This window comes from Anopheles coluzzii, chromosome 3 (genome assembly GCF_943734685.1).
Source record: "Anopheles coluzzii chromosome 3, AcolN3, whole genome shotgun sequence".
Lineage (NCBI taxonomy): Eukaryota > Metazoa > Arthropoda > Insecta > Diptera > Culicidae > Anopheles > Anopheles coluzzii.
The window spans coordinates 33,926,169-33,953,218 of record NC_064671.1 but is presented as its reverse complement, the minus strand read 5'-3'; the positions used below and the strand labels follow the sequence as shown (position 1 = coordinate 33,953,218).

Here is a 27,050-nt window from a genome sequence, read left to right as displayed (position 1 = left end):
CAGTAGTATTAGTTTCATCTAATATGGGATCGTGCTCAGCTCCAGAACCGGTATCATGGGTTCATGATCAGTTTTAGAGGCAATATGAATTCAATATGCGTTCCTGGACCGATACGGGTTTAGCATCAGTCCATCATGCAAGTGCGTCCTTACCACCCAGTATTAATTTCAGGATCGGTATAGGTTCAATATGAATTCCAGGACCGGCATGGGTTCGATGTCGGGTGTCAGTTCCATTTAAGATTTGTCCTTATTTCTGAAACGGGTTTTTAATTCTTTTTTTATTTGCATCAACACCAATGTCGGAGTCAATGAGCTATGCCATTTTGCCCTTGAAGTTGTGCTGAGTAGCCCTGTAACCGAGCAACATTAACTAAAGCCCGACTCTTTAAACATAAAAGGCATCATTTTATTTTATTCCTCAATAATCACTTCAAAGTTACAGCAAGAAGTGTCACAAGATGGAAAAGCTGTGCTGCCGGATATACCCTGGCCGTCATTATCCCACACGACAGGCGCTAAAACAAAGCATCAAGTGGCGCCGTGTAACATCATTTGAAGTTCGTTTGGAAGATGTTCCACATCGATGAGATTTTGGTGGGAAAATGGATTGGAAAATTACTTCCACTTAAAACGGAAGACGACTCAGACTCAGATCGAATCCACAAAACCGTACAAACAATTTCATCTTATTCTGTCCCTTTTGTAGCTTTCCTGCGAAATTTCCCCTTAGCAAAAAGCTTCCCTGCTTCCTTGGAAAACCACTTTGCAAGCTCTGTTTGTAATGCCTGGTAATATTCATTAAAAACGCTCCGGAGCTAGTGTGCCCATCGCTGTGGAAAAACAGCGCCCATGAATGATTAAACAGCGGAACATGACAAAACGGGCAAACTAATTTCACCGGGCGGCAGCGGCCGATTCCCTTTCATTGCCAGTTGGTGGTTCGTTCCACGCTGTCGCTTTTTCGATTTCGCTTTTAATCCAATCAAAATAAACATTTCAACCGTGTACCGGAGAAATTGGGGAGGACCAGTGGCCGGTACGAAGCGCACGACACGACACGATTTTCCTTCCTCTATGCAAACGATGCAAAGAGACAAAGCAATTAGGCATCGGGGCTCGTTTTGGTGCTTGTAAACAAATTCCAGCAATAATGCCACAACGGCCATTTGGAACGGTCTCCTGTCTCCTGGCCTGTCTCAGCCCCCATTCTCGGATACACATAGATCGGGTGCAAAGGACGGAGTAATTAAAAGTTCACCACCTTTTGCGGACAGGCAGAACACACGGCAGCGCGTCAACGTCGGAACGTATAAAGCACTCATAATAATGGCCACGCGCCACGGACAGAGAGGGAGAGAGAGCAATTACGCGCGCAGAGGGGGGATGGGGACGGTGAACAGTGTCCTTGTTGTCAAGCGGCAAGCTCACGCCTCACCGAGTTCGCCGTCGTCTTCGGCGCGCCAAACGAAGAAGGATCGCCATCAACACCATCATCATCATCGTCACCCGACAGTCCAATAGTGTGGTAGTCGTCGTCGTCGTCGTCGTCCTCATCATTGGGGATCCTTTCTCTCTCTCTCTCTCACACTCTCGGTGCAGCAAAATACGAAGAAGCAATAACAGTCCATTGGTGAACTAATTTAGTGATTATGCAAATGAATACTTCTCCTCAAAAGGCCGGCGGTCTGCTTCTTCTTGGGAGGACCAGCAGGTCTTCTCGGGGACAGCAGGTCTTCTTGGTCCAACAGCAGCAGCAGTAGGAGCTAGTGTCAGGGCTAATTGAAGAATAATAGATAGTTTCAATATCCGATCTGGGAGCGGACACAGGCGGACACAGGCAGACACAGGCACGCGCGCTGGGCAAACTCTGTGGCATCATTTATCACACCGGAGTAGGTGATAGGGCCGGTGCCGGAAGGCGCACACACACACACACACCAAAGAGTAGACAGACGCTAGTTTGGACTAGAGATGAGTTCTCCGGATCGTTCTCACAGTTCCGCTAAGGTTTTGGCAAGATTGATTCGGATTCCTGACTTCAATGGAATTGCTAGCTCCGCTGGAATCGTCGGAATCGTCCGGAATCGTCTGGAATCGTCTGGAATCGTGCGGAATCGTCGGAATCGTTCGGAATCGTCTGGAATCGTTCAGAATCGTCGGCAACGTCTTGAGTCATCGGAATCGTCCGGAGTCATCGGAATCGTCCGGAATCGTCTGGAATCGTGCGGAATCATCGGAATCGTCCGGAATCGTCTGGAATCGTTCAGAATCGTCGGCATCGTCTGGAGTCATCGGAATCGTCCGGAGTCATCAGAATCGTCCGGAATCGTCTGGAATCGTGCGGAATCTTCGGAATCGTCCGGAATCGACTGGAGTCGTTCAGAATCGTCGGCATCGTCTGGAATCTTGTGGAATCGTCGGAATCGTCCGGAGTCATCGGAATCGTCCGGAATCGTCTGGAATCGTGCGGAATCGTCGGAATCGTCCGGAATCATCTAGAATCATACAGAATCATCGGCGTCGTCTGGAATCATCAGAATCGACCGGAGTCATCGGAATCGTCCGGAATCGTCTGGAATCGTGCGGAATCGACTGGAATCGTCCGGAATCGTCTGGAATCGTGCGGAATCGACTGGAATCGTTCAGAATCGTCGGCATCGTCTGGAGTCATCGGAATCGTCCGGAGTCATCGGAATCGTCCGGAATCGTCTGGAATCGTGCGGAATCGTCTAGAATCGTTCAGAATCGTCGGCATCGTCTGGAGTCATCGGAATCGTCCGGAGTCATCGGAATCGTCCGGAAACGTAGTGGATCGATACTAGTGAATGTGCGTACGACTTTAATAACACGATCGTTAAAGAATCGATTTCGGAATGTACCAAGCCCACATACCTACTATGAATACAACCATAAGTCACAGTTGGCTTAAACGATCAGTAGGTGTCAAGTGAACTGCGCCTTAGCTTAGAACAACAAAACAACGGAACAATACGAAGAAAAATGGTCCTTTTTCATAACCGAAACTATTCTGGAGTGATCGGAGTTCACTGTCTCCCTACCGATCGCATCGAAACACTAGAATACTGTAAAACGGGCAGTGTTAAAGGCCTTTTATTGCCAGTATACTATGCTCCAAACATTTTAGGGACAATTCCGGACAATTCCAGCCGATTCCCACACTTCTGAACGATTCCAGACGATTCCGAACTGTACCGGACGATTCCGGACGTGTTTGAACTTACCTTTTGGAGCTGGTTTCCAATAATTGATGCCGCTTTTCAGTGAATTTGGCCCAACTCTAGTTTGGACGCGTAGGCGAGGAAGAAATGTTCATGTCTTGTCTTTCGATTCTTCAATTATGGTGCAGCCCTGGCAGCGTTCTCGACCGCGTGATGTACAATGATTTTCTTTCGACACTTTCTCGTTCTGATTTCTTCACTTTTTTTCGGACATTTGTTTCACAAGCTTCACAAACAAAAAAATGCAACACACATTTCACAGTCAGTTGTTTTCAGTTTTGTGATTTTTCACGAGTTTCTTCCTCCATCTCTCTCGCTCTCTGCCGAAGAAACGAAACGGTTTTATTCTTATCAAATTTCAAAGTAAAATCAAATAATAGTAGTAAACCATACAAAGAAAGTTTTTTGAAGTGTTGGTGTGTAGAAGAAGCAAGGAGCAAAGAATCATCTTTATCGAGGTGGGAGAATGATAAAGAAAATTAGAAGGTTTTGAGGGGAGGGAGGCGGGGTACTATTTCCCAGTGTTTTCCCCCCGTTGGCACATGATGATGAGCAAACTGATGTACTAAGGATAAGAAGGTGAAGGCAATTGAGGCCCAAAGGATTTGGGCTTTCGAAAAGTTCACAATAGCTGCCAAAGGACACAAAAGGGAGCGTTTGGGGCCATAAATAGCCCAAAAAAACGCAACATAAAACTTCAGGAACGTTAACCTGGTTTCCTGAATTTTGCTCGGTGATAGTCGCCTTGTTGCCGCAGCATTGATGAGATGAGACATTGTTCGCTTTTGTTATGTTGTGTCTTTGCTTTTTTCAGGATTATTGAACTGTTTTTTTTATCTCTTTCTTCCCTTATTTTAAGGAACAACCAAATAAAGAAAGCATTATTTGTGTGGGGACAACTGATTTGTGATAACAAATCAACTAATGGCGCTGCTGCTGCTGACTTTACTGCTGACCAGCGAGAGGTAAGGTAAGGAAATCTTAATGCCAAGAGGGGAAACACAACGGGAATACACCCGACCCGACCGAGAGCTGCCATAGAGGGGACACAACATTAACGGAGGAAACAAAAGCCGGAATAGGGACCCTTCTTCGCTTCTTTTCTTTACTCCTCTTTCTTCTCGTGTACAGTTTTTCTTCTTCTCCGCCCTCTTTTCTCGCCTCTGTTGTATATAATATATATATTCATATATAAGTACCTAGTGTATATAATATATATATAGTTAAGTTTTTCTTCTTTTCTCTCTGTTTTTTTTTATCTCTCTTTTTAAACCGAATTTCGCGCACCTACGGCTGGGCTCTCTCTACTTGTTTTCTTTTCTTTTTTTTTTACTAATAGACTTTTTCACATCTTTTCTGTTTGTTGTGTATGTGGTTGTGTGTGTGTTTTCTTTTTACTACTACACTTCTTCCTTATTTACTATTTCATCAAATCATTGTTTCAGTGTTTTTTGTTTGTTTCTGTTTTATTTCGAACACATTTCTTCTCTTGTTAGGTTTCGATTTTTTTGTTTGTTTTTGGTTGCTCTCCTCCCTTTCGTTTTTTCATTTTACATTTTTCCTATAAACTGGCACATTTAGTATTTTCCACACACCGCTCTTTCACCGCTTTTGTTTGTTTTGTGTTTTTTTTTATTTATTATTCTTCTTCTTCTTCTTCTTCTTCTTATCGGTGTAAGTGTACAGTTTTTCTGAAGCTTTCCACAGCAGGAGGGAAACACGCTTTTGAAAGTTATCCGTTATCTATACATCATCACGATCAATCTGATTGTGTGTGAAAGTTCGGACCAAATCACACACACAAACACCGTGACTCTTCTTACACAAACCAAAAGAGGGTAGCCACTAACACATTTTTAAATCTTTGCTTTTTTTTACAATAGTACTTTTAACATTCACCATCCAGTGTGCTTGCTTTCTTTCCCCTTTTCTTTGTTGAACAAGGGTGCGTGTGTTTTACTTGTTTTTTTTTTAATCCTTTTGCGTTATTTTGCAACTCTCTTTCTTTGCTCTATTATCTACTGTTGCACTGTCTGCACGTTCACACTAATGATTTCTTCTTTTTTGTTTGTTTGTGTAATTGTCTATCCTTAAACATCCCATCCTGTTGTGATACACACCACACACACACAAACATTCACACACACACACAGACGCGAGCTACACAATATAGTCCGTAGATACATTACAAAGCACCAAATACCAGTGCCACACACACAACGATGAACGACGAGTTTCGTTCCGCTGTTTGCCGCTGCCGTTTCTGTTTGTTTGTTTGCTTCTTTGCCGGAGCACTACTACTAACTACCTAACTAAACTAAAACACTACTACAAACACTACACACAGGCTCTCTTCTGCGCGCGCTGCTCGCACTGCTTCGTATAATAGATATAGAAAATAAGAAATGAAACGTTGAGTACGAAGAAAATCAAGCAACGACAAAACAAAAAGAAAAGATAAAGTCAAAACAAAAAAACAGCACAACAAAGAAAAGAGCAAACAAACGAACAAGTGAAAACAAAACGCTCAGTAGAGAATTAAAGAAAGCATAAGTAACTGACAAAGAGCGAAGAAAATTATTACTATTTAATTATGCTTTTGGCCCTTAACTAAGAAGCGGAAAAGGGAAACCAACCCCACTTATCGAACGAAAATGGTTATTAATTATACAAACAAGATTTGGTTTTTTTGCCGTGTTTTCTTTGTGTTTTTGCTGTTGGTGGTGGTGGTGGCTGGTGCTGGTGGTGCACATTCCACTGCGCACTCTACCTTTCGCGTATAATTTTTTTTGCAACTTTATACACTGTACATTATACAAATGACGTTTGCGCATTGAAGATGGCAATGTACGGTTGTAGTTTGTGACAAAATGGCGACGATGAAACAGAAATTAAACACTCTACACATCACCTCTACCTCTCATCCTCTTCTATCTGGGGCCTTAGTGCGTTTTTGCTCTTTTGATGGAGGCGCCCCGTACTTCTGTGCTGGTGTGGCCCTTTGATACGCGAATTAATTTATCCTACAATTTCTAAACATTTACAAAAAACAGACGTTCGTCGTACGCGGAAAGTAATGTGTTTGTTAACCTTTTCCCCCCTCCGATCACATCACAAGACTGCTTTCGTTTTATTTTGCTAATAATTGTTGAAAAAGAGGATTTTTTGTAGGGACGACCACGTGTCTTGCAAGCCGTGAACCAATAAAACCGGTTTTCGCACACAAAAAGGATAGCACGATCACTACACTTATCAAAACCGGACGGACGCGGCATTTGGCTGTTCTTAAAAAGGCGTAATTTAAAGAGCATTCTCTGAAAAAATCGAAATGAAAGAGCATTTCGTGACAAAAACGGACATGACCCAATCAACAAAGAAGGAAAGAACGATCGATCTATACCCGAAAACAAGCGACACTAATTTGTGTCCGCGTATTTAGGGCAACTAGAAGCACAAATGGGATCAAATTTTCGCCAGTATTTCACAAGGACATGCTCCCATGTGGCCTGGGGCTGGGGCGGTTAATTGAATGTGATGCCAAAACTTAACACCTAATCAACCGCAACTTGCCCCGGAAGCTTGCGGGCCGCTTCGTGCAGATGGAAGGTTAGTATTCGCATACACTCATCATCACCTTGCTACACCTTATCCTTATCCACACTGCACACTGCAAGAGTGTTGGCTTACACGTACACCGCGGGCCGTGAGCGCACCTTGTCGGATTTACATAATTAAATAATTAATCATAATCAATGGGGTTTAAATTAGAAGTAACTATCGGACGGTGCACACGGCACGACCCACCCCCATCGCATTCGCTCACATTCACACCTCAATGCCAACATTATTACACCTATTGATGACACACAATATTGGCGGTTGTCGTCGGAGGTACTGGGCATATGTGCACCGTGTGTAACTGACCTCCATCTTCTCTTCTACCTGCCGCTTCTCATTGGCGCATTGTTTTCCACGGTACACACGTGTCTCATTGTCAACCAGATCTGACCTCAACACGCTTGTTAAATTTCCTCTGAAACCGCTTGCCTTCTTGCCTTGGCACCTGTTCAAGATGGATGCAGTGACCAAGCGCAACCAAGGATACTGCTTCCTCTCTCTCTCTCTCTCTCGCACAGAGGGAAGTAAAACCACGATATTAACACTGGGCACCGGTCAAACATATACACACACAAACACACTGAGTGCCTCCAAACAAAACAAAACCACACCAACCGGGTAGCCGGGTGTGTGTGTGTGTTGCCATTACTCATATTGCGCTAATTCCACGCTAATGAAAATTGATCCGCCAACCGGATGTGTGTGTGTGTGCGATCCCTTTCTCTCAATCTGCCACCCACACACACACACACACACCGTCAAACCACACCGGTGGTGGCTTGACACCCAACGCGAACTAATTGCAGAGAGAGAGAGAGAGTATTTCGCCACCGGATGTATTTCGTTCCGGATTTGCCCCGCAAACGGCCGCAAACCTCACACCTGTCCTCCGCCGTCCTTTTGTAGCTCACTAGGGCTACGATGGCAGGGAATGGGGGGGGGGGAGAGGAAAGCCAATGAATATGGATATCCTTCTGGCAAATGATTATAGATCAGAGATCAAATGACGTGCCACATAAACTAGTTGTGTGCACACGGGAGCCGCCATACAAATTCAAACGCTTCCACCCACCACCCACTTGGTAGGGGGTCAGGTCAGGTGTGTGGTTGTGTGTGTGCTTCTTTCACCGGAACCAATGCCACAAACCAACGCCCGCGCCACCGTGGTCGGCAGCGCGAAAGGGAGTTTTGAAATATGAGCTAAAACCGTAGGCTGCCGCCGCCGCTAGCTGATTAATACCAATGTGGCAGCAGCGTCCAGGTGGTCGACCATGGGCCGGGATGTCATTTGTGGTTATCTGACCCTCCCATTCCCCGTTCGTCCTTTCCTCACACAAATCGAACCGAAGCGAACTTCCCTATCAATTTATCTAATTACGCCTGTAATTTGAAATTATAATCATTATCAAGCATGTGTGTCCACCAACAGAGAGCGCGCGCGCGTGCCAAGGGTTTTTCGCATTGGTGCAGCAGCCCCGATACACACACACACCGCCCGTCCGGCTGTGATCGATCTTGCAGGCTTGCAATGTACACAGCTGTTGCTGTTGCCCCACGCGGCCACAAAAAAAAACGGAACTGCTGAATGAATAAATGACATTTAATTCGATTGTACATAAACAGTTATACATGTAATACGCCAAAACACAATTGACGTGAGCACAGAGAATGTACCCAGCCCAGTGCGCGTCCCTTTCCTGTTTTTCTCCCTATACACGCGCGGTTTGATTTGGTTTTTCCATGGTTGTACCCTCGGAACGGGTGCACCTTGTTCTTGTGTGTGCGTGCCCCGCTTCCGGCACACTACCATTGACATTGACGACAAGCAAGGTGCGAGATAAGTACGGGGTTTTACACATCGACACAAACGCGCTGATACTTCTTGATACATCAAACACAGCTAACTTCCCGGTGAATGAAACACGATTTTCCTCTCTCTATCTCGCTCTTCAATTGCCTATCATTACCTAGCTCGCTCTTTCCAGGTGCTTGATACCGATCTGAACATTTTCGAAGGAAAACAGAAAAGGTTTCTACAAACCAAACATACTTAAGAGCTATGAGCGTTTGCTTTAAGTTCGCTGAGCTGTTTTTTTGTTTCTTCTTCTACATTTTAAACGGGAGATGACATACACACACACACACCTGGGTTGCGTACGCAAGTTTCCTGAACTAACTGCTGCACTGTGTAACAAATGCGCGTATTTCATTTCTTTTTTTGAACTGATCAAAGCCAATTGCTGTATAACTTATACATTGTAGAAATAAAGCAAAAAAAAAAAACGAAAATTAAGATTAACAAATCAAAAAGGAACATAAAAAGATAATGGGAGCAATATTCAAACCCAAAGTACAATTACATATTGTAGGGGGAAAATCTACCTTTTCCTCAATTTCATCAACGAACTTAAAACGATACTTTTGTTTTTGTGTATCCTGCTAAGTGCACAAATTCACTAAATTTATATGCAATTAAACAAACTAACTAACAAAAAAAAAGAAGGAATCAAACGAATAAGAAGGTTGTTTAATTACGATTACGGTGTATAAAGTACTGTTTTCAAGGTGGTACTGTCGCTTCACTTCGAAAAAGTATAGCAGCGAGAATCTCTTTTCAGGCGTCTTGCAACAGTTAACAAAGAAACATGCATTGAATTATGTTTAAACAAAGTTAAAACAGTTAAACCAAATAAACAGAAAAAAACCCTCATTCATTTCGGGGTATGCGCTACAGTAGTGTACCCACCACTCTTCTGCATCATGTGGGATGTGTTTACATGCAATATTTAACGTGAAGTTGATTCTTACGAAGCAAGTTTTTCTTTAGTGGGATGCAACATAAAACAGATAAACACAAAAAAGAAAACACCCCCATTTTTAAATAGTAATATTTGAGTCCCCACCCTTTTTTGTACGATTGCTCCATTGCTATTGCTGCTGTTCTTAATGTCCGCCTCCAAAAAAATGACAACAAAAAGAGCAGCACTGACTGATAAAACTTTGCAAGAACAGCAGCAATAATGTTAGTTATGTTGGCAAAGAAAGAAAAAAAGGGAAGGGAGCGCCACAGACTTTATACACCTAGCAGTCAAAAAATTGTGAGCGAAGTAGTGCGAAGAACACTTCACGCTGCTTGCAGATCAAAATAATGAAAAAAGGATGATGAATTAAAAAAAACTACAAAGGAAAAAGCTAAGCAAATAACAATCATTGTGCTAAGGATGAAAATTCCTCTACTCTAGTGAGAGGGATGATAATAACGAGAAAACGTCCAATCCATGGGCTCGTGAGTTCAGAAACAGAATAATTAATAATAGCATAAGAGATAAAAACGAAAAGTATTCCATAACGCAGTGAAACGAAAATCAAACCATGTAAAAGTAATTGAATCGGGATGGGCTTGAGTAGTAGTAGTAGTAGTATAAGAGAAAGTTGAAAAATAATGGCCATTTGACGTGAAAATCAGTTCAAAACCTCACACTAAACCGCCGCTAATAAGATCGCAAGCGCTTGGCTGTCAGCATTTGTACCGCGCACAGACTTGTTTGTGAAACTAACCTTTGCTTTAGCTACCGCAAAATGTACGATCGATCGTACTTGATCGTGCGTGTCTGTGTGTGTGTGTGATAATGTGTGTAAAACTTATAGCGTTAAACCTAATCAAAGCTAGAGCGAATGATCCTCAGCGCGAAACTAATATGCTAACTTGTTCTGACTTGTTAACGTTGCCCGCCGTTTTCCGCTTACAGAACCGTACCGGCGCGTCGTACAGCCCGGTTTGCTGTACAGATACAGGGGCGGTCCCCACACACATACACACACCGATTTGTCTCTCGTACTGGGCTGGTGAAGGACTGTGGTGGGTGGCGTATTTTTTCCTGCAGCGAACGGGCAAAGAATGCACCCATCGTGTGACACTTTCACGACTTACTTGTGACCCCGGACGACAAGTGATCCCGCCGGTTGCTGCTGTTGTTGCTAGTGGTGGTGGTGGTGGTGGTGCTGGTAGTAAATTTGAGGTTGTTTGTGGTGACAAAGCGGCTACTACTACTGCTGCTGCTGGTGCCGGCACCGGCAGGTGACAGCGTCCGGATGGACGCCGGAGCTGCTGCTCCCCCTCCATGCCGATTGATTGTTGCGCTTGCGATGATCGTGGCGGTAGCGGTGGCGACGGCAGCCGCGCAGTACCTCAGCAGCTGCGCGTTCACTGTCGCCGCCAGCTGCCCCAACTCCTAGTAGGGTTTGGAGGCGTCCTTGGAGCGCTTGAGCTGCACCTTCAGCCGCTTGGTGCCGATCTGGAACCCGTGCATCGCCTGGATCGCGGCCTGGGCCGACGACACGTTGTCGAACGACACGAAGCCGAAGCACTTGGACAGGTTCGTCTGCTTGTCGATGAACACCTTCGCCGAGACGACGTTGCCGAACGGCAGGAAGGTCGAGGCGAGATCGGTGTCGGTGAACTCCTGCGGCAGGTGGTAGATGAACAGATTGCAACCTTCCGGTCCTGTTCGGTGGGCGTTGATGGATGGGTGAAAAGTAGAGCAAAACATACGAATTAATAAACAACTCAGTTAGTTGAAGGTACACAAATACACTAAATTTAGGATTGTAGTAGGAAGATAGGGAGGAATTGAAACGAAAAATATCTAAAAAAAACCAAACAAACTCAGCCTTAAGCAATTTCTAATGTGCAAAAAGGGGGAAAGCATTTAGAAAGCGATTTGGGCACTCTGAGAACTCTGCGGTTCGCTTAACTCGAAATTGAGAAGGGGCAGGAGAGAAGCGCATGGTGTTAGTGTAAGCGTTTAGTGTTGATACGTACCTTCAATCTGCTTCCCGGCGGCGGCAGCCACCGCTTGCGCTAGCGTCGGCGTGGTTAAAGGCGTCGGGGTGAATGCGGCTGCAGTGGCTGCTGCTGCACCAAACTGCGGTAAGGCGGCGTACGAAGTCAGGCCCGTGGCTGTATCAGCACCGGTTGTCCCTATACCGGTCACAGTAGTAGCAACAACAAAGCCAGGGGAAATAAAACCAAAAATCGGGCAGATAGAAGGAAAAATAGAGAGAGAGAGAAAGAGAAAAAGTGGAACACAACTTCTATTAGTGAAATGAGAAGCGCTTTTTTTCCTCCATCGTCCGCAAAGGGAGGTTGGGTATGGTAGGGTGCTTATTAGGTAGTTAAAAAAACGGGGGGGACATTTTAGATGATATTATTATTTGCCAAATGGGGTGTGTCAAGCCAAAACAACCGAAACCGAATAATCAATGCACAAACCTATATGGTTATATATAATGGTTTAGTATTTAAAACACACTACAAAACGGATCGTTCCGTCAACTTGGCTAAAGAAACGTAGGAGTAGGAATTGAATAGTGTAAAAGTAATTTAATAAAAAAGATTAATTTATACACAAGATAAGGAGATCGTAGATAAAGCCATGCAGCGGAGCTTGAAAACATGATATTTAATTAAAATAGTTGCAAACATTAACAACAACTTATAGCGTATTATTACAACATGTTTTTTTATACATACAATTTAAGGTAAATGAGTAATGGTTTACTTTATAGATGTTTTTTGAAATTTTATATTACAAAAAAAAAATAAAATAAAATACCATTTACATCCTGTTTGACGCATCGTACACCCACCCACCAGCAGTGTTAAATGAAGTGCTATAAATAACGATTTTTCTGTCACGCCACCCATGTGAAATTGCCCAGAAGCTACCTTTCCCTCCCCCTTTTGGCAGACCTCACTTATTACTGCCAACTGGTCGGCAGGTCCGTCGGCCTCGCCTGCCGCCTGGAGGAGGATGGAGCAAAATGGGGTCTAATTAAATTTTTATGAATTTCATGTGAGTTTTTCCACTCATTTGGTAGGTCCAACCGACCAACCGGTGGTAGCTTAAAAGGATGTTTCCGAACCGAACGGACGGTACAAGCACATGCAGGTAGAGCGGGGCAAAGCGATGGGGAGCTAGCCCCCAGTATGTGCACGGTCGATCGAATCCATCTGTGTCGGACGGACTGGGGACCCGGACGAGTTCACCATCATCATCATCATAGAGCGAGAAGAGGCGTGTGTTAGTAGTTTCAGCAAAGTTATGACGGATACATTACTCGATTCTGAATCGCAATGATGTGTCGCGGTGCCACAGCGGGACGATAATAATGAACACGATCGTTGTGCGACTATTATGGGTGTGTCTGTGTGTGTGTGTGTGTGTTGGTCTGTCTAGCTATGCCACGAGTCGTCGTCCATCTGTACATCCGTCCGGGCAGGATGGCTCGCTCGGCCCGTCGTGCAAACCGTATCATTTTGTGTCCAGAAATGACTAACACACACACACACTCGTTCGTTTGTGAGCAAAGTGGGTAATTATCATCATTTTAAATTTTCAACGATTTTTAAAAGGGTTTTTCGCGCGCGCGCGCCAGGGAGAGACGGGTGCGGTGATGGAAGCATGATGGTACAAATTAAATTTTCACACACATGGTCGGGTATGATGTTAATGGTTGCAAAACCGCAGATCACATTTACGCGCGTTGTAGAGAGAACGGACACACACACGTGTGACGCCGCCCGGGACCAGGAAATGTGGGTTTTTTAGTTTTCCGGTTCGCGCGTGCACACACACACACGCTGTGTATTATTGTAAAAGGCAAAGTTAAAGCTAAACTATTACCACGAGCGAAGTAACTAGGTATTGGAGAGTTTCTGAACAGCTGGTCAATGTGTGTGTGTATGTCCAGAAAGAGTTATTAACAATGTAGTGTAACACAACGCGTAACATTCAGAAAAAAACATGCACTTTAGAAAACTAATAAAATAAAATATAAAACGACCACACAAGAATTATCTTAAAACAATACACGCAAACACACACATAAAAAAACCAAAAAGCTTTAAACAAAGAAGTAATGTTTGTATGGTGTTATTACAAACGCTGTCGTTTTAAAGCGCCATATACAATTACAGAAAAAAGAATAAAAATAACAAATTACCACAAACAACCAGTAAAAAATAGGGAAAAAACTGTTTAAATTGTCAAAATGATTATGCACATTATATAAACAGAGAGAGAGAGAGAAAAAAGAGAGCAAAAAGAGATAGAGCGAGCGAGCAAACGATGGGGAGCTTGGGAGGGAATAATCAACACACCTCATGCCAACCAAAACCGAACCAAAAGACACACTAGAGAGCATTCCAAAACAAAATAAAACAAAAAAAAATACGGGGAAAGGAGGGAGCTTCTTAAGATGGGAAGAGAAGGAGCTGCTGCAGCGGGGCTCACCTGACGTTGCTGTTTTCCCTAACAGACCGGCTGGTGGTGATGGGTGTTGTTGTTGTTGGTGGTGGTGGTGAGAAACGTTCGATTTTGAATTGACGTACAAAGGAGTTTTTGAGGTAACAAAGCACAATGTTGTAATAACATGTCAAATATGTGGTTTGTGGATGTGCCGACGAGGAGAAGCCAGATTCATGTTGCAGAAGGGGACGGAACACGGGAGACACGGACACCAGTGAAAAGAAAGACAAAGAGAATCGTTGTTGTAGGTATAAGAAATCACACAAAAGACAGAAAATATCGATTTGTTGATGTGTTGAACTGCTCAAAATGGTAGAAAAATCACTTTAACTGTATCTAAAATGTCCCTTTCGCTGGAAATGAAACGGTCACAGCGCCACCTTTCGCCCGGAGCCGCGCGGGAGCGCTATCATTCATCGGGAATTGCAGGAATCGACGCTAATTTAATTTAATATAAGCACGCTTTTGCCGCGCACCGCAAGAGTGCAACGATACACACACACACACATCTAGCTCGAGTCGCGTTTTTGGAATGGGGCGAAATAGGGCACAACCATTGGCCCCCCTCCCGCACCATCGGCCATCGATCGAAGGGCGGGTCGCGTTCACAGTTGGCGAATCCATTCCGGTGTGAGCCATAAAACAGTTTATTGCCTCGACAAGGAGCACACTTTTTATGGTACGCAGGATGATTGCTATCCTCCATTACGGCGCGCAACAAGCGCTGGTGGTCCTGGTGGCACATGCACACACACAACATCACAGACAGTGCAGAAGGGAGGAGGAGGCTAACCTTCCCGGGCGAGTGTGGCCAACAACGCACAGGTGAAGAAGCCATAAAACAGATAAAAGTAAAATCGTTCATCTTTATAACTTTTACGACTGTTTTAATGGGACATTGTTGTTGTTGCTGTTGTTGGCTGTTATGATTTTGGTTCGACGGGTTCGGGTCGGTGTTGCGGTGTTTTCCTGTGCCATGGCCACATCGAAGCATCATCGAGCGGGCGCGCGCGGTTCGATATTAATTTTACTTTTTTTACGGGATTTCCATTTTTTTGCTGTTGCTCTTTTAGCCCCAACATGGACGCCTGGGTGTAAGGGAAACAAAAATGGCCAACCACTCTAAACAACAACAAAAAACTGTACACCGATGTGCACTTGAAGGTAAAGTTTCCATTCCATTTCTTGCAGCCCTGTGTTGATAAGTTCAAGACGCGCACAAGGATTTACTTTCTAAGGGCTAAGGGCTTCCATTTTTCTTTTCGCATAAGTGGGTGCGCTACTTGAGTGTCTCAAGTGGGACACAGAGTGCTTTACGCGTAGGATGGACATTTCAGCAACGAGAGATGGGTGGGGCGAAATTTTATTGCAATTGTGCGCTTACTCCGGTGAACACATTTAGATGTACTAAAACTTTTCCAAAAGCCTCTCACGCAAAGCCTGCGCAAGATGTCTTAGACGAAATCGTTGAAGCAAAAACAACATCTTGTTGGTTTGAGTTATCGCAAATCTAGAAAATAATATCCTTGTCCCCCACTGAATGTCCTTCAACTTCTATTTAGAACACACACACAACCTGTGAAACGTCAACGAGTCAAGCGCTCTCCCGGCGCTCGGAGGCTTGACAAATTAGCGTACGACAGAGCATACTTACACAAGGAGGTCGCTGCATTGCTGATGGCCGTGGCCGGCGTCTGGGCAGCGGCGGCGGCGGCCGTTTGCAGCGACGGTTGCGTGATACCGGCTAGCGTCACCAGATTCTGCAACGAGATCGGCGCGAGAAGGCTTGCGGCGGCGGCGGAGGTCGTATCAGTCTGAGCACTAAGTCCTGCCGAGGATACACCGAGAATGACAAGAAAAGAGAGAGAGAGAGAGAGAGAGAGAGAGAGTGAGAGAGTGAGACCAAAACACCATCAAAAGCTAATCGTTCAATTCGGACGAAAGGAGCGATGGACACGCTTGCACATTGCGTGTGTGCGGCTAAATCCCACCCAACCCCACCCTTTTTCCTGATAAAAACCCATTCATCTTCGTCACGTAGCTGTGTGGCGGGTCTGTGTGTGTGTGTGTGCGGAGCAAAGATTTTGAGACACACACACGGTGATGGTGGTGATGGTGGTTCACATTCAGCGCGTGACGCAACATCGTCGTCGGTGTGACTACCCATTTGCGGTTATAGTTGGAACCGGCCGGTAGTTCCTGCCGTCTTCTAGCGGGCTTGAAAGGATTTGATGCCAACCAACACCACCACCCCCGAACCTCGACCAAAACAGGCCCAAAGTCCAGCAAACGGCGTGCGTGACGTGCGTTAAATTCGTTTATTTATGATCCATTGAACAATGCCAACACAACACGCTCATTTAAGAGGGTTGTGGAAGAAATCGCCGCAAAGTGGCGGAGTCGCAAAATTATAAAAAAGCTGACAGAAAGACAGAGAGAGAGAGAGAGAGAGAGAGAGAGAGAGAACGCATCGTGTAATGGGGTTGGCACCGTTTTGTAATCGTTTTCCTCTCCCCCAGTTTTTTAAACCGTTTCTTATTATTCTGAGTAGAAGTAGGGGAAACACACAGACCCTAACTACCACATACATCAATCAGGGGGGGATGCGAGCTGTGCCAGCCATCAGCACCGGTTCCAAACCAGCACGTGGATATTAAATCATTTCTAATTCCCATTTAGTGTGCCAACGGGTTTTTGATGTCCAGCCGCAACCCTGGCCGGTCGGTGACGGCGCTTTTAGTGTTACGTTAGCTGGCTGTGGTGTGGTGATCCTTTCAGCAATTGCCACGTTTAAATGAAGGTGACCAGAGTGACGCGTACCGGGAGGAGGGAATGCCCACCGGATGTCGGTACGGAACCGTCGTCATTTTGCGCCTTTTCGACACTATCGTTGCACGCACGCACCCGCGTTACGGACTAGAGTGTAGAGAGCAAAGTTAGCGTGAGTACCGGAGAGCACATATTGCGCTGGTTTCTAGCTTTCGTGCGGAGGTTTTGTCGTCGGCACCGGACACAACAATGGCAATTTTGGCAGTCGGTACACTGGCAATGAGCTGTGTGTGCGTGTGTGTTTCTGTCCCCAAATTTTCACGTGCTGGAGCGATAAAATCTGACCCATAATGAACGTAAAACCCCGTACGAACAGAGTCCACACCAACCTGGACCTGGACCGTTTGCCGTCGGACGGGGATATTGAAGTCGTTCTTTTCGAGTTACGGGGAGCATAGGGAATCAAGAGAAGCAGGTAATTATGTAACAGAACATCTGTAGCGCGCGTAGAGTGTAAGGTACGGTGTGCCCCGACGGTAACCTTAAATCGATTAGGCAATCTGATTTGTTTGATTAACTGGATTGTGCTGGCGCTACCAGGTCCGACCCCTACCCTAATCTCATTATGGCGTGGTCTTTCCTGTTACTTCGCTCTAAACTGATGCCACTGCTTGCGCTCTACGCCGAGCAACGGGGACGGGGTAAAAGACTTGATTGATTATTTAAATGTGTTTCCTCCCTTCTACAGAGACTTGGAGGATTCCACAGACACCCGTTTCTAGCACATCTAAAACATCTTTCTAGCTCCCCGTTTGCAAACTGTTGCTGTTAGGTGGCTTCGTGACTTGCAGCTTCAATGCGGTGACGTGCGCGGGCCCCGTACCTTGCAAAAGATGCTGCTGCTGGGCGACGGCCTGCAGCTGCTGCAGCAGCGAGAGCGGCGGGGAGATCGCATCGGCCGCCAGGAACGGGGTCTGCTGCTGCGGTGGGTTCGGATGGGCGGACGCGGTCAGCGGCGTTACCGATTGCGTGATCGGCTGATTGATACCGGTCATGCCCCACAGGTTCGTCTGCATCTGTTGCATCCGTTTGGCATCCTTTTCCTTCTGCGTGTCGGCAAACTTTACCACCAGCGGTGCCGAGCAGCCCTCCATCGTCTTGCTCTGGTGTAGTTGCTGGAAGAGGAAGAAGGAGAGCAAACATTAGGATTAGTGAAAATGCTGATAAAAAGGACGTCGGTTTGGGTTTCGAAATGGATGAGAAGCATTAAGAAGGAGGTGTCGTTTTTTTTCTTGGGGGATATCGTACGATTGAATGGCTAAACATGGAATGAATAGTCAAATAAGGTAAATGAATCAGCGCGTAACTGCAGCGATTTATCAGTGGTTGGAGGTTAAATGCTGTTCATTAATCGTAATGGGTCGAAATAAGTTGTTTATAATCCTTTAAAAATCATCTTCGGCACTGGTGAGTTACGGGAATTGAACTCACGACGACCGTAATCAGAAGTCTTCCATATAACAACTACACTATGCGGCTGGATCATTCCCTCACCGCATAAAACTATACAGTATCGTCCACGAAATGAAGCAATTTAAACAACAACAATCCTGTTGTTTTGTTTTATTTTCTGCTACTGATCCTTACCACCAACATTCCGCGGGCCCTTCCCACGCGCAAAAGAACACGTGATAACACGTTTGTGGCGCATATTATAATCATCGACATTAAACCAACCGTCGTCAGAGACGCCAGAGCGCGTCAATATCTCTCGCCCGTACCGTACACAGCCGAACGAACGTCGTCGTTTCGCTAAATGCGAGTGTTAATTTCTAGCCGAATTATACTTAATGGCCGTGTCACGCTTCCACCGTTGTGCGGTAAAGTCGATCCCTGGTGCAACATTTAGCCAAGCGCGGTAGCTGACGACGAGCAGCAACGGCGTTCCCGTCGTGTGCTGTTGTTATCCTTAACCTGAGCAGGCCTCGTTCGCCGTAATATCGTCGTTGTCGTGTCTTTTGCAGGCAGACAAGAGAGAGAGATAAACAGGGGACAGTTGGGGGTCGTTTTCTCGCCGGTGCAAGCAAGTGGTGCGGAAAGGTGAGAAAACCACGCCATTCTTTGTTGTAAATGAATCGCGTGTGGGTAGCGTTTGTGTCTCTTTGTAAGTGTGTGTTTGTGTGATACCGTGCTTAAAAATCATAAAATTTACATAGAACGTTTCCGCCGTTCCGGCTGTTTTTGGATGATCCCAAGTGTGTCGTCATACTTGGGGTTGTGGTGTGTCATGTTGCGCCGCTCACACTCCCTCTATTTCTCTCTTTTTGGCACACTTTCCACCACACATTGACAAGCGAACCATTCTCGATACCAAAAACTCGCACCGATATCTTCACAAAAGCGTAAGGCGAACACGAACCGTGAATCTTTCGATTTCCAGCAGAGCGAACACCAAAGCAGGAGTCTTTTGGCGCAACACACAAGGGCTCATTAAGGGGCAGCGTTTCTTGACAAGTGTCCCCGGCGTCCTGCGAGAGAAGCAAAGCGTTTTTGAAGCGTGGGGAAGGGAAATGTAGCAATAATGCTTGCCACTGCTAATGACGCCCCATTGACGAAAGTACGCCTCCTACCTTCGCCCCGCAGAAATGGGTGTGGGTAGGTGCGTGGGTGGTGGGGTACATGCTCTCGTTACAATCATGAAGCGAACATTTAACGGGCACATAATTATAAGCTTATGAAAAATAAAAATTACATTTATTCCCACTACAACACAACACAACCATTGAACGTTGTGTTGGGGGGGGAAAAGGCGGCTTCTGCGGGCAGCCCTACTCTCCTTCTCAGCAATTCAGCGGGGGGGTTCAAATACGGCTCGCGTTGTCAATTCGAAAGCAATAAGAAATAATCGTTACCGCTTTGGCCGGGGGCGCACACAAACGATGCCAACGCACGACACGGGGACGCGGCTTGCCTATATTCATTTTATTTCCATGTTTTTTTTCCTTCGATGAAACAAACCGAATTGATGGTGTTGTAACATAAATAAATATCATAACGACCGTGCGCTTCTTTCCGTTTGCCAAGCAAGAAATGGGAAGCGATAGCTCAATGAATGGCAAAGAAAAAGTTGCCTGTTATGCTTGTGGCGCTTTTCTTTCTGCAGCAATACACACAAAACTATCTCCCCGGGAAGGACGGCCCGTTAACGCGCACGCCAAGAAGCAGGCGTCAGCACTGGAAACAAAAAAAAAGGAAAGAACGGGAAACCAACCGTACCCAATTTTTATCATAAACACACTACCAGCACCACAAACGCGATTGCGAACTGAAGTATACGACTGGCTCTGTTTTAACACTGCAAGAAGAGAAGGAAAAGCGCCCGCCTTTCTTCCAGTTTCTAGCGCTCTTTTGACGCTTTCCGTGCTGTTTAACATGGCGTGTTTTTTGGCGAATGTGAAAAGATGACGACTTTTTCGTTGTTGCTGAGAGGGTTGATGTTGTTGATGGCGATAATGGTTGGGTTTCGCCCTGAGAGAGATACAAACACACACACGCACACGGGATGTCAAACATAACAAGAAGGGATGTGGCACAAGAACAAGCAAACGACAACAGTAACACAAACAAAAGAAAGTAAAAAAGAAAGTAAAAAATGTTCCCATTCCAAAACAACCATCACAATCACATAAACGATGATTATTGTTATTGATGTTTTGCATGGCGTTATGCTGCGGTGGCAATGTTGCTGCACTAATGGGGCATCCGCTCATCCCTCCTCCATTTGTTCTTACAACAGCGAGAAAATACAGGCTAAAAAGGAAGGCAAGTGGATGGAAATGGTTTTAGCTTACGGGGGGAGGGGCTGTGTTTTTGGCATCGAAACACAAGCGGATGGAACAAAACTCACACAGGAAGAGGGATCAAAAGCAACGAACTCGTCAGGATCACGGACACAAACGACAAACTTTTTCCATCCCCACCCATTTTGCGATGAGGACACAGTCACCGCTCGGACACACAGCACCCTGTGAGTGTGTTCTGCTGTGTTCTGACCCATCATTAAATTTTACTGCACCGAATGATGAGTCGCAGACAATGTGGCGACCACCATCGAGCGTCTCTGACCTTTCGTTAATCGTGATGGGAGGGGAGAATAAGTGTAAAATGTTTTTTTCCTCCGCCAATCAACGTTTTTGTATTATTTTATTTTCATTTTTTGAGGATTCAACAACAAAACCCCGCCACAAACAGATTCAATTCAGTTCAGTTCAATTGCATTCAAAATCGGGAGGGATGATTTATACCGCTTTAAAATATGCATCATTATCGCGCCGAACATCACAAAATCCTCATCGACACTTTGGAGTACCCCAAAAGAGAAAAAAAGTATAGATTATTCCTAAATAAATATCGCGAATGAACGGCAGGCAAAACAAAAACAAAACCTTCCAAAACATAATCGTTTGAAGTTTGTTGAGTACTACACACGCCAAAAATCAACTATGAATTTAATCACCCCGAAAGTCATCACATCGTCGCCGTCCTTCCCGGTAGGATGTGGGTAAAGCGTAAAACGGACGATTGAAGCTGGCATCATTAAATGGAAAAACCACTCGATTTAAGCCCAAATTGAATCTCAATTTTTTTTGTGGTGCAGAGTTGTTACAACTTGCCCCAAACAAACCAAAACTTCATACCGTAGGGCACCACCACCGCCACAAAACATATAGCAGCAGCAGCAGCATTTTTAATTCATCGACGAGAAATCTCACACTCACAGCATCACTCCCTCTCCACTCAGGTTGGTATTAAGCCACATGCAAAGGCTAGTTGGCTTCCATTTTAACCCTTTTTTTGGCGGGGATTGAGAAAGATAAACGAGACAAAACCACTTGTGCGAGAGGGTTTGCGAATCTCTTTCACCCTCTAGCTGAGATCCCTTTTCTCGTAGATACTACGTTACTACGTCAAACAGGATTTTTTTCTCCCCCCAAAAGCATGGCGTGATTTGCATAATGTTGCCCTCCCCTCATTCCCCATGTGGGTAGATTGAGTGGGGAGTTTTGCACGGGCAGGAGTTTGAGGGAAATCTTTCTAAACATAAAAACCACGCTTAGTATGCAGCAGCAACAACGCAACAATCGGTACCGAAATACATCAATTATGCACCATCGTTTGTTGGAAATTCGTTTGCCAACTTTTCCCCCTGTCCCTAACGCGCACACACCAAAACGCAACAGCTTAAAACGAAAGGGCACCGCGCTCGCACACGGTTAAAGTAAACTTCAAACTTCGTTTGTGGTGTGTTTGGGAGGGGGACGACCTTATGGTAAAATAATTGAAAATCCACGCTGTAATAACTCATCCCGACCGCTGGCTAACAGATTAATATAATAAAAATCGTTAATTCCACATCATCAATCATAATGCGATCGTTTTGTGCCGCCACCAACGGCACCCGGACCCTGGACGATCGCGCTGAAGGATAACGAATCATTAAAAACGTTTTGCATTCTACACCCAGAGCGCCCTCCACCTCGTCAGTCACCAAATGGTGCGATGGCACATCAAAAAGGTGCATCCAACCTTTTGTTTTCGGTTGGACGAATGGCTTTCCTTTTTCCCAGAAAAAAAACGAAGCTTTTCCCTGGGAATTCAAATGAAATGAAATCGATATATTATTGGCTCGGGTGGGACATGGTTTGATGGCTTCTGTTTTATCTCACTTTTTTTGTTGCTGCGTGTGTGCCACCAACAAACGAACGCACGTGGGGGATATATACGCACAAATCCAAATCTCAATCAATCGATTCAGTGGACAGGAAAAACGGGGATGGCTCATTTTGCCTGGCAAATGTACACATTTTCGATTTAATTAAACAGAACCAATTAATTCGATTTCACTAAGGCATCATATCTCATGCGTGTGTGTGTGTGTTTGTGCGCCCCATTAGCGTTTCGGGGGCATTTTTGCGTATTACGGTTGATGGTTTAATGATGGCCATTTATTCTTTTTTTTTCTATTGAACGCGTACAAAGCGTTTCGTTTCTATTTCGTGTAATGCTCGATCCAATCATCGCACGCTAATTACACACTGGTTTAAAGAGAGAAAATGTATCACATTACAACGCATTTGAAGTGTATTTTCAAATACACTTCAAATACACTTAAATTAAAACTGTGTTTATGCTCAAAAGCACTAGCAAATGTGGTGGTGTTATGTTAGTGATTGTAGTTAAATCGTTCATCGAGCTTAAACTCTCAAAAGAGTTCTCGATTTGACATGAAATTTACTTTGCATTTAGTGAGTTACGAGTCAGTGTGCAGATTCAAATGCCTCTTTGCGACTTAACTCTCATAACAATGATTTAACTCACAAAAGAGTTCACTCAATACAAATGAGCTAACAATCTGTGCGGAGCGTAAAGTAACTCATTCTCAAGCTCACGCTCACGGGAGAGCTTTGTATCACTGAAACAAATGAGTCAACTCGCTGTAAGAGAGCTAATAGTAGTTATGGAAAGTAGCATGGAAAGTGAATAGTAGTAATCGAGCATGAGCTCTCGAAAGAGTTTTTAAACTCACAAAAGAGCTAACCCGATGCAAATGAGCTACTAGAAGGTACGGAGCTTTAAATTACTCATCTATATTTAGTTCTCGAAATAGTTATACACCCCTAGAATGTATGTATTCCACTATCAGCTAGTTAACGAGGAGTATTAAATCACTCATCGAGATGTGAGCACTCCGAAGAGCTGTTTTTCTCACAAATGAGTTCACTCACTGTGTGTCAGTTGCTGCAAAGAGTTTAAATAGCAAAATATGTAAATCAACTCTTTGTGGTCATAAAACTAAACCATTCGACAGCAAATATTTAACTCATTACTAAGTGAAAATTATACACGTGAGGTATTTTTTCGGTTTGTTAATTTTGATGCTCTTCCCCAAACCCTCTTTCAACCCTCGCGTGTCGCTACTGAAATTAATTTCGTTGATATATGGTTGCGACTGTAGCGTAACATTCCTTGAACAAACAGACACTTCTTCCTCCACCACCGGCGTTACCCACCGGCAGAATGGGACTTTAACTGACCAACTGACTTGTGCAAAAGCCCTGCCGGCTAAAACCCATCAGCCACACATTCACTCACAACCACCACCACCAGAGGCACAGGCCAGGCCCGCGCGCGCACCACATTCATTAAATTGATATAGAAATAAATAATGGATTGAGCGGTGGGATGATGCGTGCTGCTGCTGCTATCGGGCAGGATAAATTTACCATCGCTCTTACGGGCGATAGTGGTTATAATGGTGGTGGAATGGGAGGGCAAGAACACCACATGCTAGATATGCCTGCTTTCAACTGCTTTTGCCCACGCTGCTACCGAATGATCCGCACACCTCCCTCACAGTCCACAGCCCGCGAATTCGTGCTGAGGGTGGTGAAAGCGATAAATAAATAACCCATTTTTTATCTCACAACCCCTTCTTCTCTCCATATTGCATTGCCCCCCTCTCGCATGGTCTGAAAGCAGCATCAGAGAGCTTATCACCCTTTCTTCGAAGTCATAAATCAAATAGGAGGGTTTGTGGTTCGGCGTTTCACCCGCACCCGCCTCTGTGCCCGTCTCATCATCGACAGAGAGGGAGAGAGAAGGAGAGACGGTGCATAGTAGTTGGTAAAAACGTTATGGAAAGATACACAAACACTACATAGGACGGAGTACAGCTCTGCTGGGTAGTGTTTGATATCGAAAAAAAAAACAAACAATCTCCACAGTGTATGAAGTGTTTCATGGTTGCAAATATATATATAAAAAAATGATTTATTTATCGATCCGACCACCCAGGGTCACCCGACCTGGATCGAAGGTTTGCTGCAACACACACACGTTTACACTGTGAAGCCACAATTTCCAAACCACAAATTGCTGCAGTGCTTATGGTTTTGGCTTGCGTGTGAGCGCGTCTGTTTCACCTTTAAGGGGGGGACGACAGCTACAAAATACATTACAGTTGAACTAGAAAAGGATTATTTGAAGCTTACTGTAATGGAGGCGACGGATGAGGAGACGCGGGTTTGGCATTTCTAGCAGGGAAGGAAAAGTCGGAGTCAGCTTCTAATTGTTCTCGTGTTCTCATTAATCATCGCTACAGGAGACCTCCTGCGACCTGTGTGGGACGGGGCTCTTTCACAGGATTTCCCAGAATGGCTACACAAGCACCCATACAGACACCGAATACACTCACCTTAATTGCACCGATCGCGGCCTGTTTGGTTGCGAATGTTACGAAAGCACAGCCTTTACTCTGCCCGGACGGGTCGCGCAGCACCGTACACTCCTCGATCGTACCGTGGCCCGAGAACAGCTGTCGAACATCGTTCTCGTTGTACTTTTTGCTAAGCATGCCGACGAACAGCTTGCGCTCTGGAAGGTGGAAAAGAAAGCGAAAAAAGAGGAAAAGAACGGATTAGTCACTTGTCGGACCGATGGAGACGCATGGTACCTGGTGGAATAAACACGATTATTAGAAGGAAAGTATTTTTAATATTTTTTGCAATGTTCTATGGCGTGTTCTTCTGCATAGTATTACAACGACCCGCGCTTCAAAGCACTGTTTAACAATAAATCATCCCGCTCATTCATCTTGATGTCAGATTTTTCTTAATAACGCACGAAAAAAGGACCATCACCCTCCTCTTATACCGTTTGTCCTCCTTCTGTCAGTCTTTTCGACCCAAACGAGGGAAGGATGTTTTACATCATCAAGGGTGAACGATTTCCATTGACTTGGCTGGTTGGCTGCCTTGTTCACGTCCTTCTACCATCCCGTTAGTGTCACTCCGTGTTGTGTTTATCGTCACCAGATCGTTCCTATTTGCTCTGATCCGATCATCTTTGCCGAGTCATTGATTGACAATCAACACGACCGACCGAGCAACATAAGAATCACTAATGAAATCCGCTTATAATTTTATATTGCTTTTCAAACAAGGACACATAAAGAGACGCTGCAAAACGTGTTGTTGTGCGAGGGGAATTAAATTACTATTTAAGATGTGTAAATAAAATAGGCTTTTTTTATGAATAAGAATAAATTACTCCCTCAACCATTCCCATGTGATCCCCTGTTTCCTCATTGTTAGACTTGCTTCTACTTTAAATTGGGCATTTTAAAGAGGGCACGAATACTGCGCATTAACATACACCTCTCCTCTTCTCAATTGGACGGCAGATGCCCTGCCAATTGGCCAGCTTGTATTAAAACCTTTTTAACGCCATCCAGCAGCAGCAGCCTGTTCCATATTGTTCACATAAAACTTCACATAATGGCTAAATTATGCTGCCCAATCTGTTGATTGGACGCGACCCTCGGTGGTCTCTAATCTACTTAAACTCCATTTTTTTAAGCACTGTTTCTTCCGGCACCAAATCCGGCATATCCGGCCCCGCTGACGTGCATCGTATTTTCTCCAGATGAATTGTTTGTCCATTAGAATACCTAACACGTACTGTAGGGAGCAACCACCTTCTTGGAGCGATGCAGTTTGCCCGTTAAAGCACATTTTTGAGCTCCCGCGCACAAGCTGAAGCGGGCAGGAAAAATTTCTATTTTTATTCAAACCTAATAAAAGACGTTTGCTACGTAGAATGGGGATGATGGGGGGGCGAGACAAAAAATGAGCCCGTTATGCAAATGGACACTGCAAATACTTTCCAGCGGGCATTATACCAAAAGGAGCTACAGAAGAAACACCCTCGTGGAGTTGGACGCGAAGATTGCAGTGTCGGCTTCTCGGCCTTCACGGTTGCGCGCAGCAGTTCGCGCCGAGGAATTCGCAAGTGAAAAGCGGAAAAACGGCATTCCTGGCGTTAGCATAATGGTCGGCAGAAAATATGAGGCCAATTCCTATGCGGAATGTGCTAGTAGTAGCAAGCACATCTTCACACCTTTTTGCTCGGCAAGAGATTATGTCACCTCGGAACTAAATCGTGACCCGTGTATCACAACTTCATCTGGGCGTATCGCTTATGCTTCTGTCGCAGAAAGTGGTAAGAATTTGGGGAAGTGAATAAGCCACGGATTGTATTGTGAACAGGAGGA

General features: G+C 45.0%; 1 protein-coding gene across 7 annotated transcripts in view; it reads right to left on the bottom strand.

Moving 5' to 3' along the window:
* Nucleotides 1–3,496: 3,496 nt before the first annotated feature.
* Nucleotides 3,497–27,050, bottom strand: part of LOC120955419 (CUGBP Elav-like family member 2) — a 293,328-nt gene continuing 269,774 nt past the window's right edge. For 5 of the 7 annotated variants that reach the window (XM_040376277.2, XM_049609175.1, XM_040376279.2 and 2 more), the window contains 6 exons: nucleotides 25,194–25,372; nucleotides 17,823–18,114; nucleotides 15,825–15,998; nucleotides 14,156–14,185; nucleotides 11,683–11,841; nucleotides 3,497–11,364 (listed from right to left, as the gene is read on the bottom strand). In XM_040376277.2, coding sequence (XP_040232211.2) covers nucleotides 11,093–11,364; nucleotides 11,683–11,841; nucleotides 14,156–14,185; nucleotides 15,825–15,998; nucleotides 17,823–18,114; nucleotides 25,194–25,372 — 1,106 coding nt within the window. In that variant the 3' untranslated portion in view covers nucleotides 3,497–11,092. The remainder of the gene's footprint in view (nucleotides 11,365–11,682; nucleotides 11,842–14,155; nucleotides 14,186–15,824; nucleotides 15,999–17,822; nucleotides 18,115–25,193; nucleotides 25,373–27,050) is intronic. The other 2 variants (XM_049609176.1, XM_049609177.1) reach the window with 2 other exon arrangements.